At 43.1% G+C, this 15,792-nt stretch overlaps 1 protein-coding gene across 1 annotated transcript in view; it reads right to left on the bottom strand.

Annotated features, from left to right (window-relative positions):
• SYCE3 (synaptonemal complex central element protein 3) overlaps positions 1 to 3,371 on the bottom strand; it is a 19,325-nt gene extending 15,954 nt beyond the window's left edge. The window contains exon 1 of the mRNA XM_021687853.1: positions 3,263 to 3,371. Coding sequence (XP_021543528.1) covers positions 3,263 to 3,371 — 109 coding nt within the window. The remainder of the gene's footprint in view (positions 1 to 3,262) is intronic.
• Between the last annotated feature and the right edge of the window lie 12,421 nt (positions 3,372 to 15,792).

Below are 15,792 nucleotides of genomic sequence, written 5' to 3'. Positions count from 1 at the left end.
CTGGGATCATGACATGAGCCGAAGGCAGACGCTTAATGACTGAGCCACCCAGGTGCCCCGCCCCCCCTTTTAAGATTTATTTATTTGAGAGAGAAAAGGGAGAGAGCAAGCGGGGCAGAAGGCGAGAGAGAAACTCAAGCAGACTCCTCACTGAGCGAGGAGCCCAACATGGGGCTCAGTCCCACGACCCTGAGATCAGACCTGAGCTGAAACCAAGAGTCAGAAGCTTTAACTGACTGTGCCACCCAGGCACCCCCAGGGGTATCTTTCTAAAACACAAGTTTCTTCCTTGAAATCCCAAATGGCTTCCTCTTACCTAAATAAGAAAGGTCAAACTCCTTAGCTTGGCACTGAGAACCTTCTCACCTTTTCAGCCTCTTCTTTCTTTGGCCTGTGATCTTGTGATTCCCATGCACTAATCTTGTTCCCTGACTATGCCTGGCTTTCCTTCCCTGGCATACAGCCTTGGCTATCTCTTCTACAGGGTTTCCCTTCCTGTCTACCTCCAGCACTCCTACCTCATCTGTCCAATCTCAATTCCTTCCCTAATGCTCTGTTCAAAGCCTCACTTGCCTCCCCAAGCAGTCAGCCTCTCTTTCTTCTCTGTTCCCTCCCCAGTACTTGGTATATACCATTATCAGCATTTGCCAGATTATAGTTTTAATATAAAATTAAAATGTGTTTTAATTTACATATTTAAATTATAATGAATCATCTTGATGTCTGTTTCTGGCCCCCTACCCACTTCTTCTAATGAAGGAGCATCTCTATTTGACTTCAACTTTATCTTTCTTTTCTTTTTTTAAAGGCAGGTCACCCGTGACCTGAGATGCTGCATTTTTTAAAAGATTTTATTTATTTATTTGCCAGAGAGAGAGAGAGAGAGCACAAGCAAGGGGAGCAGCAGGCAGAGGGAGAGGGAGAAGCAGCCCCCTGCTGAGCAAGGAGCCCGATGCGGGGCTCGATCCCAGGACTCTGGGATCATGACCCGAACTGAAGGCAGACACTCAAATGATCGAGCCATCCAGGTGTCCCTCTTTCTTTTCTTTCTTCCTTCCTTCCTTCCTTTCTTTCTTTCTCTCTCTCTTTTCTTTCTTTCTTTCTTCTTTTTCTTTCTTTCTTCTTTCTTTCTTCCATTCATTCATTCTTTCTTTCTCTTTCTTTCAGATTTTATTTATTTATTTGAGAAAGAGAGTATAAACAGGGGAGGGGCAGAAGGAGAGGGAGAAGCAGACTCCCCACTGAGCAGGGAGCCCAATGCAGGACTCCATCCCAGGACCCGGGATCCTGACCTGAGCCGAAGGCAGATGCTTAACCGACCGAGCCACCCAGGTGCCCCTCTCTATTCAAACTTAATCCTAGAATAGCACATAGTAGGTGCTAAGTGAATGTTGTTAGATAGGAGAATATTTTATTAGATTGAAGGAATTATATAACTTTTGGTAGAAAATGTATTATAGAACTTTATTTTTTAAAAATATTTTCTTTATTTATTTGACAGAGAAACAGACAGCGAGAGAGGGAACACAAGCAGGGGGAGTGGGAAAGGGAGAAGCAGACTTCTTGCTGAGCAGGGAGCCCGATGCGGGGCCGATCCCAGGACCCTGGGATCATGACCTGAGCTGAAGGCAGACGCTTAATGACTGAGCCACCCAGGCGCCCCTATAGAACTTTTTTTTTTTTTTAAGATTTTTAAAATTTATTTGACAGAGAGAGATACAGCGAGAGAGGGAACACAAGCAGGGGGAGTGGGAGAGGGAGAAGCAGGCTTCCCGCGGAGCAGGAAGCCCGATGCGGGGCTTGATCCCAGGACCCTGGGATCATGACCTGAGCCAAAGGCAGACGCTTAATGACTGAGCCACCCAGGCGCCCCTCTATAGAACTTTTTTTAAAAGAAGATTTTATTTATTTATTTAAGAGAGAGAGCGCATGCTAGAGAGAGCATGAGCTGGGGGAGGGGCAGAGGGAGAAGCAGACTCCCCACTGAGCAGGGAGCCCGATGCGATGGATGCGATGCGGGGATCAGGGATCGATGCCAGAACCCCAGGATCACAACCTGAGCTGAAGGCAGCCACTTAACCAACTGAGCCACCCAGATGTCCGAATTATAGAACTTTTTTAAAAAGGTGGTTTAAAAATATAAAAAACTTTCAAGTACACAGACAAAAAAATGCAAACATTTCTAAGTAGAAATTTTCCAAAGCCTGTTGTAATAAATGGAGATAATTTGCAAACTATCAATGTCCTTAAAAATAGTTTGTTTCTCATTTGAGTAGAGTATGCATGCTTTCTAAAATTTGTTTTATATTAGTATTTTCTCTAATATAACTTAGGCTTACAAATTAAAGAATTATACATATTCTGAATTAGAACAAATTAAAGAAATTATAATGGGGGCGCTTGGCTGGCTCAGTCGGTGGAACATGTGACTCTTGGTCTATGCCTCACACTGGTTGTGAGATTACTTAAAAATAAAATCTTAAAAAAATAAAGAAATTATAATGGTATCACTACCATGGCTGTTTATCACTTAATGGAAACACATTGAATAACAGACTAACATTCTTTTCCCAAAATGGAGAAATTTGTTCAACTCCATTGCTGCTTTATTCCACTGAACTAACTATACCTCCCATTTCAGCACCTCATCAGTCTTAGCACTATTACTCTGAATTCTTTATTTAAACAACTCATAGAAAAAAGTTCCAATTCTATTCACAGGTGTTATATTAATATTGTTTGTCATTTGCTGAGATTTGAGCTTGGGTCTGGTACTGTGCCCAGTTACAAAAAAGAAATCACTATTTCTGCCCTTAGGAAGATAAGAATCCAGTTGCAGAAATAAGATACAAACACACATAAAGTAATCAGAAAACACTTCAAGGCAATATTTAGTGGTAGTGTCCAGTTTTGTGGTATAGTAGTTACATGGTATAGAAGTTGATGTCTAATTATAATTTAAATATGTAAATTAAAACACATTTTAATTTTATAACTATAATCTGGCAAATGCTGATAATGGTATATACCAAGTACTGGGGAGGGAACAGAGAAGAAAGAGAGGCTGACTGCTTGGGGAGGCAAGTGAGGCTTTGAACAGAGCATTAGGGAAGGAATTGAGATTGGACAGATGAGGTAGGAGTGCTGGAGGTAGACAGGACAGTTCCTTGTGGTCAAGGAAGGCCTTGTTAATGCAGTTGATTTGAGCTCTGAAGTGTAGGAAGAATTTGAGCTACTGGAAATAAGGGGGAAAACACCCTACCTGAGATTTTCTCCATCTCTTCCAGTAGCTTTTCCAAGTCTTTATTCAGGTCTGACAGCATTTTCAGCATATTGTCATAGTTTCTTTCTCCAGGGTCAGAATCAGCCATCTGGGCAGTGCACAGAAAGAAGATGCAGACTTGAAATAGACGGACAATTCCAGCTCTATTTCTCACACCTGGATAGCCCAAGCCAGAAATCTGAGGTCATCTTTAATTCCTCCTTATCTTATTTTCCTGACCCAAGGGGTCACTGAAACTCACCCATTTTATTTGTTCATGGAATATTTACTCATCTATGGGTCAAGAAGGCCCAGTGCTTGGGAGTTGCCAGTGAACACTGCCTTTGTGGAACTCATAGCCTCGCCCAGCTCTTTAAAGTCTTTATCCTCCCTCTCTCCAAGGTTGCAGTTTTACTTGAGGTCCATTCTGTTATCTACCATTGAATAGATTTACTGAGCATCTACTATGTGCCAGACATCTACTATGGCTCTGTAGATACTGTAGTAATTTGTGGATGCAGACAGAGAAAACCCATGCTTTCACTGAGCTTCCATTCCAGGGGGAGATACAAATAATAAACAACAGAATGGTAAAGATACCTTTGGTTTGTGGTCACTGCAAAAAGAAAACAAAACAGCATGGTTTAATAAAGAGAATCTTTCACGGGGAGGGGTGCTTTAGCTTGTCAAGTCAGCTAAGTCCTTTCTAATGAAGCTGCATTTGAACTGATACTACAATGATAAGCATTTCTTTTAAAAGATTTTATTTTATTTTATTTTATTTTACTTATTAGAGAGACAGAGAGAGCATGAGCAGGGGGTGGGGGACGGCAGAGGCAGAGGGCCAAGCAGACTCCCCGCTGAGCAGGGAGCTTAATGTGGGGCTCAGTTCCAGGACCCCGAGATCACGACTTGAGCTGAAGGCAAATGCTCAACTGACTGAGACACCCAGGAGACCTTGACACTTGAATGATAAAAAGGAATTGGCATGTAAAGAGCTAGGGAAAGAGTTCTAGACAGAATGGCTCAAGAAAAGGTGGGAGTGGTCCTCATGTGTTTTAAAGCATGGAAAGAAACTACAGAATGGGGTCGAGGAGAAAAGTGGTATGAGGTAGATCAGTTCAGTAGGCAAGAATTTTGGTTTTATTTTGAGTGTGAGTAAAAGACACTGGAAATTGAGAGCAGGGGATTATGTTTTAAGATAATGACTTCAGCTGCCATTTGGAAAATGGACTACTACAGAAGGTTGAGAGGAGGTAAGAGTGGGAGAACCAGTTAGTTAAGAGAGCACTAGAATGGTCTAGAGATGGAAGTAGCTTTGGGCTAGGGTGGTAAGTAATGATATCAATGGTGAAAAGTGGAGGGGTTCAGGCTGTATTTTGGAAGATAAGCCAAAAGAATTTGGAAAAGGATCTGATGTGTCTAGGTTTGCAGGGGTAAGTGTTGGTAAGAAAAAAATCAAAATGACTCTTAATTTTGATGAGAACAACTTGATACGAGGTGTTATTAACTGAAGTGGGGAAGACTAAGAGAAGAACGGATTAGAAGGGAAACCAAATACTCTATTTTTTTAAAAAGTTTTATTTATTTAAGTAATCTCCACCCAATGTGGGGCTTGAACTCACAGCCCTGAGATTAAGAGTCACATGCTCCACTGACTGAGCCAGCCAGGTGCCCCCCAAAATGCTCTATTTTGAATATGTTAACGTGAGATGCCTATTAGGCCTCAGAGTAGAGATTCAAATAGGCAGTTGAATATATAGGCCTGGAGTTCAGAAGAAAGGTTGGAGCTAAAATATAAAGTTTGGAACTAATGTGCATGCTCTCTTCACTTTTCATTTGGACTATTTTCATAAACTCCTAACTGTTCTTCCTGCTTCTGGCTTCATCTTGTCAAATCCATTTTCCAGTTCACCTCCAGAATGACCTTACCTAACATGCAAATCTGACCATGTCACTCTGTTTACAACCCTTCAATAGCTCCCATTTTCTTTCAGGATAAAACATAACCTCTTTACTACATATATAAGATCCTTTATAATCAAGCTCCTGACTGTTCCCACTATCATCCAGTTCTGGGTTGTGACCAAATTATTGAAGAAAGCCTTGAGATCTCAAATTAAAATCTGTAAGAGTTGTGTATTTCCATGAGACATGATTAAAAAAGATCCATAAAAAAACATAAAACTCTGCAAAGTTAAAAAAATTAGTTTTCTTATAAAAGAGCTAAAGAAATACAAAATGGAATAAAATCATTCTATCATGTAGGTGGTTACAAAATCTGTGCAAAGGCAAAGAAGTAGATAATGACACAATTTATATCTAAGTTGTGTGGGCTACTTGCTCAATTCATTAATTTATAAGATACCAGTTATATTCTTTTACCCATACATTCAACACATATGTATTGAGCACTATTTTAGATTCTGAGGATATGGCAGTGAACAAAACAGGTTAAAATTCCTGGTCTCATGGAATTTATATTCTACTGGTGAAAGAACATAAACAAGATTAATAAGTGAAATAAATATAAGGAGGGGATAAGTACCAAGGACAAAAGTCAACCAGAGATGGAGGGTGGAAGAATGTGTGTGAAGGGGGTGGCTGCAATTTAAATAAGTGTACAGGCTTGTTGTGACAAGCACAGGGTGTTGTATGGAAGTGTTGAACCACTATATTATACACCTGAAACTAATATTACACTGTATGTCAACTAACTAGAATTTAAATAAAAACTTAAAAAAAAAAAAAAGAAACAAAACAAAGGAGCAAAGGGGGGGAAAAAAGAAAGAGAGAGGTAAACCAAGAAACAGACTCTTAACTATAGAGAACAAACTGACAGTTACCAGAAAGGAGGTGGGTGGTGGGATGGGTTAAATAGGTGATATTTAAGGAGTGTACTTGTGATGAGTACTGAGTCTTGATTAAAAGTGTTGAATCACTATATTGTACACCTAAAACTAATATTACATTGTATGTTAACTAAATGGGATTTAAATAAAAACTTAGAAATAAATAAGTGTGCAGGGAAGGCCTCGCTGAAGTGATTTTGACCAGAGACTTGCAGGAAGTGAAGAATGGGCCATACAGATATCTGGGAAAAGTGCATCCCAGGCAGAGAAAAGAGTAAGAACAAAGGCCCTGAGCTTGGAGTCAGCTGGATGAGTTGGAGAAAGAGCAAAAAAGTCAATATAGTTGGTATAGAGAGAGGGAAGGGGAGAGTAGTAGAAGATGAAGTCAACATATGGGGGGTAGAATTATGGTGGGCCTATCAGGGAAATCCAAATCCAAACCACACTGAGATACCACCTTACACCAGTTAGAATGGCAAAAATGGACAGGGAAAGAAACAACAAATGTTGGAGAGGTTGTGGAGAAAGGGGAACCCTCTTACACTGTTGGTGGGAATGCAAGTTGGTACAGCCACTTTGGAAAACAGTGTGGAGGTTCCTCAAAAATTTAAAAATAGAGCTACCCTATGACCCAGTAATTGCACTACTGGGTATTTACCCCAAAGACACAGATGTAGTGAAAAGAAGGGCCATATGCACCCCAATGTTCATAGCAGCAATGTCCGCAGTAGCCAAACTGTGGAAAGAGCCGAGATGCCCTTCAACAGATGAATGGATAAAGAAGATGTGGTCCATATATACAATGGAATATTACTCAGCCATCAGAAAGGATGAATACCCAACTTTTACATCAACATGGATGGGACTGGAGGAGATTATGCGAAGTGAAATAAGTCAAGCAGAGAAAGCCAATTATCATATGGTTTCACTTATTTGTGGAACATAAGGAATAACATGGAGGACATTAGGAGAAGGAAGGGAAAAATGGGGGGGGAATTGGAGGGAGAGATGAACCATGAGAGACTATGGACTCTGAGAAACAAACAGGGTTTTAGAGGGGAGGGGGGAGGGGGGATTGGTTAGCCTGGTGATGGGTATTGAGGAGGGCACGTACTGCATGGAGCACTGGGTATTATATGAAAACAATGGATCGTGGATCACCACATCAAAAACCAATGATATGGGGCGCCTGGGTGGCTCAGTTGGTTAAGCGACTGCCTTCGGCTCAGGTCATGATCCTGGAGTCCCTGGATCGAGTCCCGCATCGGGCTCCCTGCTCGGCAGGGAGTCTGCTTCTCCCTCTGACCCTCCTCCCTCTCATGCTCTCTGTATCTCATTCTCTCTGTCTCAAATAAATAAATAAAATCTTTAAAAAAAAAAAAAAAAACCAATGATGTATTGTATGGTGGCTAACATAATAAAATTAAAAAAAAAAAGAATTATGGTGGGCCTTGTAGGCCACCAAAAAGACTTTTTCTTTGAGTGAGATAGGAGTCTGGAGGGTGATAATCTGATCTACATGTTAATAAATCACTAGGTTGAGAGTAGCTTGTCCTGGACCTGGGTGGAAACAGGGAGACTAAGAGGCCACTAATGCAGAATAATGCAGGGGAGAGAAAATAACAGCTTGGATTAGAATAGAAATGATGTAAGTAGTATGAAAGAGGATAATTCAGGGTACATTTTGAGGGCAGGGCCAACAAGATTTGCTGAGTCAATGTGGAGTCAGAGACGACACGAAGATTTTTGGCTGGGGGAAATCTAGAAGACACTGGGTTGTGTGGGGAAGAAAGAATCAGTTTTGAACATGTTAAGATGCCTATGAGGCATCCAAGTGGGGATGCTGAGTAGGCAACTGGATAAATGAATTCAAAAAAAAATTTTTTTTTTTAAGATTTTATTTATTTGTGAGAGAGAGAATGAGAGACAGAGAGCATGAGAGGGGGGAGGGTCAGAGGGAGAAGCAGACTCCCTGCTGAGCAGGGAGCCCGATGCGGGACTCGATCCCGGGACTCCAGGATCATGACCTGAGCCGAAGGCAGTCGCTTAACCAACTGAGCCACCCAGGCGCCCTGGATAAATGAATTCAGAGGAGAGAGTAGGCTAAAGATAGAAATTTCGGAGTCATCAGCATACAGGGTTAGGGTTAGGGTTATTTAAGACACAAGAATGGGTGAGGTTAAGGGAGATAATACAGATGGAGAAGAAGTCCTTCAAGTTTGGGGAGATGCGAAGGAACCAGCCAAAGAGACTGAGGAAGAGGAGCCAGAGAGGTAGAAGGGGAACCAGTCCCAACTCCTAAGTCAAGTCTAGGCTCTCAGAGTCACTGGACCCCAGCTACTGTCCTCTGATCGTATGAAATCTCAGCAAGGTGAGAAGACAACTCTAAAGAGTTCAAGAGACAGGAACTCCAAAAACTGTATGGGATAAAATAGGTGTTTCCTTAATGAGTGAATAATTTATAATGGTGAAAAGGTAAGGAATTAAGATAGGACATGTTTAAGAGCATAAAAAAGTAGAATTCCTGGGAGACCTGAGTGGCTCGGTCAGTTAAACGTCTGCCTTTGGCTCAGGTCATGATCCCAGGGTCCTGGGATTGAGCCCCGCATCGGGCTCCCTTATCAGCGGAGAATCTGCTTCTCCCTCTCCTCCCTGCTCGTGCTATCTCTTGCTATCTCTGTCTCTCTCTCTTTCAAATAAATAAATAAAATCTTAAAAAAAAGTAGAATTCCTGTGAGAATTTGGTATTTTATGCATTTCTTTTTTTTTTTTAAACTTGCTCTTAGTCCACGGTTCTAGATAGTTCAAAGAGGATTCACATTTCTTTTTTATTTATTTTTATTTTTTAAAGATTTTATTTATTTATTTGAGAGAGAGAGAATGAGAGACAGAGAGCATGAGAGGGAGGAGGGTCAGAGGGAGAAGCAGACTCCCTGCCGAGCAGGGAGCCCGATGCGGGACTCGATCCCGGGACTCCAGGATCATGACCTGAGCCGAAGGCAGTTGCTCAACCAACTGAGCCACCCAGGCGCCCTGCATTTCTATGTTTAAGAGAATTTGGCTTATTAGAGTAACAGGTCAGCTCTGTCATTCTAGTTTAAAATGTGAAATTGATTATGGGTTATAATTTTATTTTAAAGATTTTATTTATTTGAGAGAGAGAGCACACAACTGGGGGGTGGGGGGAGGGGCAGAGGGAGAAGAGGGGCAGCCACCCAGGCACCCCTGATTATGGGTTATAATTTTAAGTCAAAATCTTTGTAACTTTATAAAAAGCTTTAGGACATTTAAGAGAACCTGAAGTTCACCATATTTATAAGTTTGGCTTATGATATTTATAAGAATTATTTAAGAAAGTAGAAAGGGTTGTTGTTAAGACAACTGAGAGTACTTGCAAGACTCTGTAGTGCTCTTCCTGCCTCAATCATGGACACCCACACAGAAACAGGGGCCACAAGTTCAAAGTAGTCTGGAATGCTGAGCCCCCCCCACATGGAGAACAACTGTTCTGGAATCTCCCAGACCTGTGATGGACCTCATGGGAATGGGAATTAAACTTTTGTTAAACCATACACACACACACACACACACACACCCAGGCACACACACAAAATGAGTTTAAGTTTGTACATGGAACAAAAACATAACATTATTACTACTTAAATTTGCTAGACCTAGAATAAGATTAAGAGTTTAGAATGAGATAATCTTATTTAGAATAAATAATCTAATAATCTGATTTAGAACATAAACTAAAGTTAAATGCTCAAGAAAAACTGGATTTTTGGGGCGCCTGGGTGGCTCAGTTGTTAAGCATCTGCCTTTGGCTCAGGTCATGATCCCAGGGTCCTGGGATTGAGCCCTGCATCGGGCTCCCTGCTCAGCGGGAAGCCTGCTTCTCCCTCTCCCACTCTCCCTTCTTGTGTTCTTGGTCTCACTCTCTCTTTCTCTCTGTCAAATAAATAAATAAAATCTAAAAAAAAAAAAAAGACTGGATTTTTAATATTAGTAACTTTAATAAAATAAATATTAATTTTTAAAACCAAATAAACATTCAAATACTCTTTTCTCTGTCTAAATAATGCCTTTAACGCCACCAAAGCTCATATTTATCAATATCTAGCCATGTCCTCATATTTACCCTAAGCTTCAGTCATATCCAATATTTGGTAAATTGGGGTATCTACCATATGCCAACGAGCACTACAGAAACTGGGGATTAAAAAATAAATACTCAGTCCTGCCACCAAGGAATAAGTCTGACAAAAAGAAACCTGTTGTAAAGCAAGATTCTTTGAAGAGCAATAGCCATTCATCCAGATGCCCTTGTTCGGTTTCAAACCAAAGCCTTCTCATATAAAATGGCCCTTATAGCCATGTCATTGAGAACTCTGAAAACACCACGTTCTCTCTTTCCTCCATGTGTTTACATATATTATTCTACTGCCTGAAATACCCTTCCCTCACTCTCTCTTGTTTTTAAAGACTCAGCTCAAGGGTCACTTCTAGAAGTCTTTCCTCACATTTCCCGTAGCCAACTCTGAAGGTTGCACCTCTTTTACCTTCCCACAGCTTCTGCACCTCTTCCAGCCAGACACTGTTCTAAGCATTTACATCTTTAGAAGAACCCTAAAAAGTAAGTACTATTGGGGTGCCTGGGTGGCTCAGTCGTTAAGCGTCTGCCTTCAGCTCAGGTCAGGATCCCAGAGTCCTGGGATCAAGCCCCGCGTCGGGCTCTCTGCTCAGCGGAAAGCCTGCTTCTCCCTCTCCCACTCCCCCTGCTTGTGTTCCCTCTCTCGCTGTGTCTCTCCCTGTCAAATAAATAAATAAAAATCTTAAAAAAAAAAAAGTAAGTACTATTATTATTCCAATTTACAGATGAGGAAAATAAGGTTCATAAACATGAACTAAGTTGCCCAAGGTCAGACAGCAAAGACACAGATCTGAGAATTGGGCCCTGAGAATCTGGCTCCGTCTGTGTGCTCACACATTATGCTACTGGTATGCAATAAATTCTTGATAAGCACGTGAGTGAACAGAACTAATGAGATGTAGTAAGCAACTAAAGAATAACTTGTGTATACCTTGCAACCCCAGGCTAGAATGCAGGCTCTGCCACGTATTGGCTGTGAAAGCCTGGCAAGTTACCCCATCTCCTTAAGTCTCAGCTTCCTCTTCTGTAAAATGGAAATAATAGCTCCTTTACAGGTTATTGTGAAGATGCACACAGCTATAGGTATAGTAGGCACCCACATTTACCAAATGAAATAGTTGGCATGACTATATGTGTAACACCTGGTACAGACAGAATAGTTGCTCAGAAAACGTTTTACTATAATGAGGTGAGAGATATGAAGCCAATAATATAAAAGCTAACGATTATTTCATGCTTAATATGTGCCAGGAACTGGTGTAAATTCTCAATGAGCATTAACTGATTTACAACCATGTAACATAGTAAGTGCTATACTCTCCCTGTTGTACAGGTAAGGAAACTGAGGATTGTGGAAGAATCTAATGGAAGTCACACAGCCAAACAGTAGTAGAGCTGGATTGGAGCATAGTCCTGATTCTAGAGTAGGAGCTCATTAGCATGATATTTTCTCACAACTGCCTCAGACAATACAGTGGGTGGTTTTGAGCTTGACTGTCAGGAGAGACAAAGGACAAAGAATGGGGGTAGAGGAATGGAATGAAGAGGCTAACAGTGAGCTCAATTTGGGGCAGCTTGAGTGTGTGGTGCCTATGGTGTATCCAGGCAAAGCTATTCAACAAACAGTTGAAATACAGGATTAGAGCCCTAGAGAGACAGTAAACTGAAAATATAGATTTGATGGTGGTTTAAATTATGGGAAAAGATGAAATCATTCACAGTGAATGTATAAAAGAAGAGAAAATGGACTTGGAAGAAGCCCTTAAAAATCAGCCCTTAAGGGGCGCCTGGGTGGCTCAGTTGGTTAAGCAACTGCCTTCGGCTCAGGTCATGATTCTGGAGTCCCGGGATCGAGTCCCGCATCGGGCTCCCCGCTCAGCGAGGAGCCTGCTTCTCCCTCTGACCCTCCCCCCTCTCATGTACTCTCTCTCATTCTCACTCTCTCAAATAAATAAATAAATCTTTAAAAAAAAAAAAAAATAAAATAAAAAATAAAAAAAAATCAGCCCTTAAAAGCAGAAGGAAACAAACCCATAAAGGACACTGATAAACAGAAATTTAGAGAACTGGGGAGTGGGTAGTTGAGACCAACAGAAGAGAGGACGGACAGGCCAGTTAATTCATTTAGTCAACAAATATTTATTGACTATCTGGCACTGTTTTAGGTGCTAGGAGTGTATTAGCAAACAAAAGACAACACTTGCCCTTGTAGAGTTTACATGCTAGTCAAGGGAGATAGGCAATAAACACATAAATACAGAAAATGTCAGGCGGTAATAGAAAATAAAACAAAGGTAAGGTAGTTTACAAAATAATGGAGGGGCAAGAACCATATGGTGAACTATGGAAATCCCCTCTGAGAAGGTGAGTCTTCAAATAGACTCAAGAAAGTGAGTGTGTGAGTCCTGTGGATATCTCGGGGAGGAGTTCTATGCAGAGGAAACAGGGATGAAAAAGCCTTGAGGTTAACTGTGCTTGAGTGTGGATGAAGAAGAATAAGGCTAGAAATACTAGAGGAATGAAGGAGGGCAAGATGTTAGGAGATGAGGCTGAGGCTGGGGAAGATATTACAGTTTATATAAGACTGACTTTTATTCTGAGTGAGCTGAGGAGATATTAGAGAAATTTGAGGGAGTGACACGATATTTGAATTATGATTTAAAAGGATTTCTCTGGGAGCATCCGACTCTTGGTTTCAGCTGAGGTCATGATCTCAGGGTTGTGGGACCAAGCCCCGGGTCAGGCTCCACACTGGGTGTGGGGCCTGCTTATGATTCTCTCTCTCCCTCTGCCCACCAGCCTGGCTTATGCACATGTGCTGTCTCTCTCTAAAACAAACAAATAAATCAAAGGATCACTCTGGCTGCAATGTTGAGACCAGACTGGGATGGGGATGGTGGAGCAGAGAGGAGGCTGCTGCAAAACTCCAGGTAAGGGATGACAGGGCTTGGACCAGAGTGTTAGAAGTGGCAGTAGTGAGAAGTGACTGGATTCTAAATATGTTGGAAACATGGAGCCAACAGTATGTGCTGACATTCAAGTAGAAATATAAATCTGCTGTGTGGTGAAAAGCCTGGCTGAACATCTGTACTGGGGAGTCACTGGGGTACAGATGACATTTAAAGCCATGGGACTAGCTGAAATCTCCTGGGAAGTGAGGGTGGATGGAAGGGAGATCTGAGCTCTCCAATGTGTAGAATTTGGGAAGAGGAACCAGCAAAGGAGACTGAAAGGCAGCAGCCAGTGAGCTAGAAGAACCAGGAGAGATCAGTGGAAGCCAAGTCTTGGAAGCCAAGCGAAGAAAGTGAACAAAGAGTGATCAATTGTGTCTCATATAAAGTAGCATAAGGAATAAAAAGTGGATTCGACATGGATTCGACAATCTGAAGGTCACTTGCAAAGCTGACAGAAGCTGTTTTCATGGGGTTGCAGGGACAAAAGCCTGACTGCAATGTGTTTAAAGAGAAGGGAAGAGAAGCAAAACTTGTGTGTTCTGGTTCAAAGAGAAGCAGAGAAAGGGCCAGTAGTTGGAATGTAATGTGGAGTTACAGGTGTCTTTTGTTTTTAAATTGGGAGACGTTACACCAATGTCAAATATTACAAAAGGGCCCAATGAATTTAGGACATTTTATTTGGGTGTCAGGTCTCAGTGAGTAACTGAATAACAGTAACAATGACAACAAGATTTCCATGAATAAAGAATTAACGGAGCATTAAACAAAATAGACAAGCATGCAGATTCAGTTGAGACAGGTTGGAGAAACGAGATGGTGACAAGATGATAGAAGGTTTTCTCTCTTTTAATTTACAAAGGCAGAGACTTGCCTGTCTTTAGGTTTATATGGAAAGAACTAGTTGAACAGAGAAGGCTGAAATCAGGAGAAAGGGTAACAATGGTGCACAGGCTGGTTTCAGACAGGAAAAAGGTCACCTTACCCTATGAAGGGAAGAGAAGGGTAAGGTAGGTAAGGGTCCAGGTGGTCCAGGTTCCGGCCTGAGGTCTCTAGCTCATCCACAAATAGCAATGAACATGTTCTTATCCTAACAGACATTCTTGGTTTCAGGAGAATGATACAGGTTTGGCAAAGCTATGTGCCTCACTAGAGACACTTGGATATGCAGCAGAGAAGCAGTGGTTGTGTGGCTGGGGCCACACGGCTGCACCGGACCCTCAGGACTCTAGAGCAGCACAAAGAAAAGGTATGGAGTGTAGCTGGCTTGGGATTTTGAAACGTGTGTGGTGGATAGACAAGGTGAGGGTACAGGTAAGAGAGTGGATTAAGAGGGGCAGGTGGACTGGGAATGGACGTTGTGACCAGATTGATGTTGGATCTTAGAGGAGGGATGGGCAGATCCACGGAAAGGGTATGAGCTGGGGCAGAGGGAGACCATGTCTTTTCTTCCTGATAAGGTTGTTGCAGGTGAGCAAGACTAGGATGGAAAAGAGGGCTAGACCAGTGCCCAAGCCCAAGGAAATGAGAAAACAGCAGACTAATGGGGTTAGGTGAGCAGAGGGAGTGTGGGAGTGGGAGAGGATGGGCTTAAGGAGACTGGATGTGAAGAGCTTGAGGTCACAGGGGTCCTGGGGAATGGAGACTCCAGAGGTGTGCAGAGCTCAAGGGCCTGGAGTCCTGGTTGTAGTCTCAGGGTCTTGCCTGGTCTGAAGAGTTTGGTAGAGGCGGGGATCCCCCTGGAAATGAGAACTGGGAAAAGACAGGAGGGACTCTTGGGTTGAGATTCTTTGTGAGGGGGGTGTGTGTGTGAACAGCACAGGAATAGCATGTGTATGTGTGGTGGGAGTCCTGCAGTCAGAGGAGCAGGAGGCTCTGGGAGCACCCCCAGTGTGTAGATGTCAGGGACTGGAGTGTGTGGTGTGTGGAGTGCAGGTGTTCCAGGTGTGGGAGCAACAGGTGAGAGAGTCAGGTCATATGGGGGAGTCCAGGGTTGGAATGTGCAGTGTGAGGGGTCTGGAGGAAGTGTGGGGTAAGGGAACTGCGGTGAGGGCAGGGTGTGGGGATGGGGGGAGACTGCAGTGAGGGGGTGTTGGGGGCAGGGTGTAGGGGGTGAGGAGACTGGGGTAAGGACAGAGTATGGGGGTAAGGAGACTGGGGTGAAGAGGGGTGTGAGGGGCAAGGGGACTGGGGCAAGGGTCGGGTGTGGTGGGCAAGGGTGGAGTGTGTGGGTGGGGGTGGGGGGACTGGGTGAGGGGGGTGTAGGGGGTGAGGAGGGGGGGTGAGGAGCCTGGGGTGAGAATAGGGTGTGGGTGGCAAGGAGATTGGGGTGAAGAGGGGTGTGGGGGGTGAGATTGGGGCAAGGGTCAGGTGTGGTGGGCGAGGGTGTGGTGAGGCGTGGTGTGGGGGGTGGGGGAACGGGGGTGGGGGGGCATGAGGGGTGAGGAGACTGGGGCAGGGAGGGGTGTGGGGAGCCAGGGGACTGGGGTGAGGAGGGGTGTGGGGGGGCGAGAGGACTGGAGTGAGGAGGGTGTGGGGGATGAGGAGACTGGGCTGAGGACAGAATGTGGGGGG

This window comes from Neomonachus schauinslandi, chromosome 5, assembly GCF_002201575.2.
Source record: "Neomonachus schauinslandi chromosome 5, ASM220157v2, whole genome shotgun sequence".
Classification (NCBI taxonomy): Eukaryota; Metazoa; Chordata; class Mammalia; order Carnivora; family Phocidae; genus Neomonachus; species Neomonachus schauinslandi.
This window is presented reverse-complemented; position numbering and strand designations above follow the sequence as displayed.